At 50.6% G+C, this 5,346-nt stretch overlaps 1 protein-coding gene across 1 annotated transcript in view; it reads right to left on the reverse strand.

Moving 5' to 3' along the window:
* Positions 1-1,902: 1,902 nt before the first annotated feature.
* The window catches only part of cdh6 (cadherin 6), a gene marked incomplete at both ends in the record, with an annotated part of 19,524 nt that continues 16,080 nt past the window's right edge, over positions 1,903-5,346 (reverse strand). The window contains 1 exon segment of the mRNA XM_084458307.1: positions 1,903-2,444. Coding sequence (XP_084314433.1) covers positions 1,903-2,444 — 542 coding nt within the window.

A 5,346-nucleotide genomic window follows, 5' to 3' on the forward strand; every position in this document is an offset into this window, starting at 1 on the left:
AAAAGATGAAAATATCAATATTTAGATACAATTGTTCGTTGTAAATCTGTGTGTATTTCCACAAATGAAGTGTTCTTTTAAGGAAACGGTATTTCAGGCGCCAGTATTTCAGCCGGCAGCCTGAGAGAAAATGCAAAGGAACGTTCCGGATGTTGAGTGTGAACCGCGCGGGGGAACGTTCCGGATGTTGAGTGGGAACCGCGCGGGGGAACGTTCCGGATGTTGAGTGGGAACCGCGCGGGGGAACGTTCCGGATGTTGAGTGGGAACCGCGCGGGGGAACGTTCCGGATGTTGAGTGGGAACCGCGCGGGGGAACGTTCCGGATGTTGAGTGTGAACCGCGCGGGGGAACGTTCCGGATGTTGAGTGGGAACCGCGCGGGGGAACGTTCCGGATGTTGAGTGGGAACCGCGCGGGGGAACGTTCCGGATGTTGAGTGGGAACCGCGCGGGGGAACGTTCCGGATGTTGAGTGGGAACCGCGCGGGGGAACGTTCCGGATGTTGAGTGTGAACCGCGCGGGGGAACGTTCCGGATGTTGAGTGGGAACCGCGCGGGGGAACGTTCCGGATGTTGAGTGGGAACCGCGCGGGGGAACGTTCCGGATGTTGAGTGGGAACCGCGCGGGGGAACGCTCCGGATGTTGAGTGGGAACCGCGCGGGGGAACGTTCCGGATGTTGAGTGGGAACCGCGCGGGGGAACGTTCCGGATGTTGAGTGTAAGCCGTGCTGCGGACATGAACCAGCATGTTGAAGGAGGGGCTTGGCGAACGGGACGGTAGCGCTGCGCGTGTCGCCCGCTGATGCAGCGTTTCCCGTACGGTATCTCCGTCTAAACACTGACCTATAGACGGTCACCGCACCAGGACAGCTCTTGGACATCAGCATGGCTCCAGACAGACAACAGACAAGTCTCTCTTACCCATCAACACATAGAAAGCCCTGAACACCCCAGCCCTGAACACTACATGTGGATCTAACAGAATGAAAAAGAGCTCTTGCTGGTAAACTTGTGCTTTCCCCAGATGTGCCGACATTTGAATTGCGACATGGAAATACAGATTGTGCGATGATAACCAACCGACGTGAGACTCAGACTAAATGAAGACACATTCAAGAGACATATGACCTGTGTTCAAAAAAATACGTCTTTCCTTGTAAACATTGTTGGCTTAAGTCCGGTCTGTTTGGACCATGGTGACCAGGGTGTGCTCCTTTAATAGAAAGCTGGGGAAGCCATGTTGTTATGGCAGGGCGCAGCCGAGCGAAGTGTTGAAGACACTGTAAGCCAAAGCCAACTATAAGCACTGTTATATAAGAGCTGTTTCACAATAGTGATAGCCATGTCACTGGTACTGCAATACAAATATATGTTGCCCAACAACCTACTGTTCTTACAATACTGAATCAGTGTCACAACGTTGAGCAAATCCACACTGTTAGAGAGCATACTGAAAGATAGCGCTTACTGAGAGGGATGGAAAGTATTGAGAGACGATGTCGGCGTGTTCCACCCTCGAAAGATTCAGACGGAAAGACACAATCAAAACGGAAAAGAGCAAATCAAACCGTTTAATTTGTCGTTGTTCCTGTGACCTGGGGTGTTAAACGGAGGACCGCCTTGTTCTGGAAAAGTCTGTTTTGCAGGAAGAATAATAATAATAAAAAAAAAACACACAACAACAACCACAGTGCCTCTCGGACATCAAAGACGGCAATGGCCGCCAGTTGCCAGGGCAACAGAAGGGCACTTGGTAAAAAAAAAAAAACCTCTGCGGACTGCGTGCTCCTCTCCTCCAGAGCGACGTTCTTCAGTACTGTTCGTAGTCTCTACTGTACATCTGCAGAGTGTGTGTGTGTGTGTGTGTGTGTGTGTGTGTGTGTGTGTGCGTGCGCGTGCCAGCTACGAGTCCCTGTCGCTGTCCTCCGCCCCGTACATGTCCGCCAGCTTCCTGAAGCGCGGCCCCCACTCGCTCAGGTAGTTGTAGTCCTGGTCGCCCTCCGAGGAGGCGGAGCCTAGCGAGCTCAGCGACTCCGCCACGGAGCTCGCCCCCTCGTAGGCGTAGGTGGCGAGCGAGTCGTAGGGCGGCGCCGTGGGGCTGCCGTCGTTGTCCAGGACCCGCTGGTTGATGAAGTCCCGGACGTCGGCGTGGTCGCGCTGCTGCAGGGGGCCGGCGAACGAGGCGGAGGAGGGTGGGGGGGGCGGCGCCGGCCGCCGGAGGGGCGGGCCCAGCAGTGCGTCGGTGGGGACGATGTCGCGGCGCCGCCGGGTCTCCTCGACGGCGTCCGGGTGGCGCAGGGCGCCAATGTCGAAGGCCTGGGTGTCCTCCTCGCCGCCGCCCTCGTCGTTGTAGCTCACCACGTTGTCTCGCACGTCCTCCTTGGACATGATCAGAGGCTCCTGCTTCCGCTGGCGCTTCAGCGCGGCGAACAGCACCACGATCACTGAGAGAGAGAGAGAGAGAGAGAGAGAGAGAGAGAGAGGAGGAGGGGTGTCAGGCTCGCTATAGTGTTTAATCAAACAGCACCACCGTCACCGCGCAGGTGTGTGTGTGAGTGTGTGTGTGTGGGGGAGGGGGGGGGGTGTTAGCTTAACTATAGTGTTTATTTAAACAACACCACGATCACTGGGAGGTCAGAGAGGGGTGGGGGGGGTTTGGGGGGGGGGGGGGTCAGGTTGAAAGTCAGAAATTAAAATCCCTGCGTCCCTATGACACACTTGACTATTTTTGAGTTAGTTTTGACTATTGACCAGCAACTAGTTACATATCAGAGAGAGAGAGAGGGAGGGGGGAGGGAGGATGGAGAGAGTGAGGGAGAGAGAGAGAGAGGGGGGGGGGGGGCAGCGAGAGACAGAGAGGGAGAGAGAGGGGGAAGAGAGAGAGGGAGAGAGAGAGGGAGAGAGAGAAGGAGAGAGAAGGAGAGAGGGGGGCGAGAGAGAGGGAGAGAGAGGGGGCGAGAGAGAGGGAGAGAGGGGGGCGAGAGAGAGGGAGAGGGAGAGAGAGAGGGAGAGAGAGAGGGAGAGAGAGGGAGAGAGGGAGAGAGAGAGGGAGAGAGGGGGGCGAGAGAGAGAGAGAGGGAGAGAGAGAGGGAGAGAGAGGGAGAGGGAGAGAGGGGGGCGAGAGAGAGGGAGAGGGAGAGAGAGGGAGAGAGGGGGGCGAGAGAGAGGGAGAGGGAGAGAGAGGGGGGCGAGGGAGAGAGAGAGGGAGAGAGAGAGGGAGAGAGAGAGAGAGAGGGAGAGAGAGAGAGAGAGGGAGAGAGAGAAGGAGAGAGAAGGAGAGAGGGGGGCGAGAGAGAGGGAGAGAGAGGGGGCGAGAGAGAGGGAGAGAGGGGGGCGAGAGAGAGGGAGAGGGAGAGAGAGAGGGAGAGAGGGGGGCGAGAGAGAGAGAGAGGGAGAGAGAGGGAGAGGGAGAGAGGGGGGCGAGAGAGAGGGAGAGGGAGAGAGAGGGAGAGGGAGAGAGGGGGGCGAGAGAGAGGGAGAGGGAGAGAGAGGGGGGCGAGGGAGAGAGAGAGGGAGAGAGAGAGAGAGAGGGAGAGGGAGAGGGAGAGAGGGGGTGCGGGACAGAAAAAGAGAGAGAGTAGGAAGGCAGTCAGAGAGACGGTTGTGTTCAGCTAGATGGAGGTTTTGTCTGGCTCTGTCGTCCTGCTGCTCGTCTGCTACAGTGAAGGCAGAGTACAGCCCACTTCCATCTCTCAGACTGGAGCTCAAATGTGTGAAAATAGGTTGACTAAAGGAAAATGTGTTATTGGTGATAAAAGGTTTTTACACTCAAAATGTGTCACCTTTGTGTTTATCTTTGGAATTATTTATTATATTATTTATTATTATTATTATTATTATCATATAAAGTATTCTTTTACTTTTCAGTTCTTCATTTTTAGAAAAGCAGAACACATTTTTAGTATGATTTTCTACATTGTATGATGACATTTTCAATGCTGGAGCTTTCTTTTCCAATCAATGGACGACCCTGTGAGTGTCCTGTGAGGCCTGGGAACACAATGGAACGGTTCATGTCTTCATTGTGATGAACATCTGTGCTTTTCAGATCAATACTTAGTGAAAATCACGTTGAATGAGTTTTGTTGATGGGATTTGCGTGTTCAGGATCAGGTTTAAAAGGAGTGAGAGTGCAGAGCAGAGTACCACTGCATTTTTCAGTTCTTTGATTTTTTAGAAAATGGCTAGAAGAGAATAAATTTTAGAATGTTTGTGTGAATAACATTTGTAAAGGTGGACCCCTGAACACTTATTTTGAATAGGATGCCTAAATGATTTGTGAACAAGTCCATTGTTGAATTTTAGTTACATTTAAAGGTGAGAATTCGCAATTTTGTGAGTTTTGAACTGGTATTTTGATTTAACTAACTCACATTTGACTATGATGTGCCGTGTTGAATGTTTTGTAATAAGCATAGGCTTAAAGTCGCACTGAAATGAAAAAAGCATTTAGGTCACGTGCAATGACGACAACAGGTACCTTAGATTTTAGGCCAATAATCTCACGACATCCACCCATCAATTAACGCTATCCTTCTATCGAATCTGTCTAAAGTACTTAAAACCCGTCCACTTGTCAATGTTCCAATCAAATTCCTCTAAACGCATGTCCCACCCTCATAGCTTGTTTGCGTCGGAAATACGTCAAACTACAGAAGTTAGATGATCTCAAACGTCCGTTTCAGTGCGACTTTAAACTACTAAAAGTAGCCAAGCTTAAATAAAGTATGTTGTTTAGTGAATTCGCAGTAGACTATATGTAAGGTAACCTCTAGTTGAATTAATTGCACTAATTAATCTGCAACTTGCTTTTAATGTACTACAAGAAGCTCTCACCAATCTGAAACTAGTCCTAAATCCTAGCCAATCTAAGTTTATGTTGTTCTCTAGAGCCAGGACTATTGATTGTGATCGACTCCACCTTTCAACTGCTAATGGCCTGCATATTGACAGAGCCACTGAGTACAAATATCTTGGTTTGTGGTGTGATGATAAACTCTTTAAAGTTTCATGTAGATAATCTAGCTTCTAAGGTGAAAGAGACAATTGGCTTCCTGTACAGAAACCGTTCTAGCTTTCCTATGTTCAATAGGAAAATAATTGTTCAAGCTGTTTTTCTATCAGTATTAGACTGTGATGACACTATCTATAGACATGCTTCCATGACAACCTTGAAACCCTTGGACTCTGTCTACCACTCCGCTCTAAGATTTATTTTAGGTGATAGACATGACACTCAGCACTGTGTTCTTTATCATAAGTTGGGCTGGCCATCTTTCTCTAAGGCGTAACTATCACTGGTATTTGTTTATTTTCAAAGCCACTATTGGTAAGCGTCTACCTTCC

Source organism: Borostomias antarcticus (assembly GCF_949987555.1).
Source record: "Borostomias antarcticus genome assembly, chromosome: 24".
Classification (NCBI taxonomy): Eukaryota; Metazoa; Chordata; class Actinopteri; order Stomiiformes; family Stomiidae; genus Borostomias; species Borostomias antarcticus.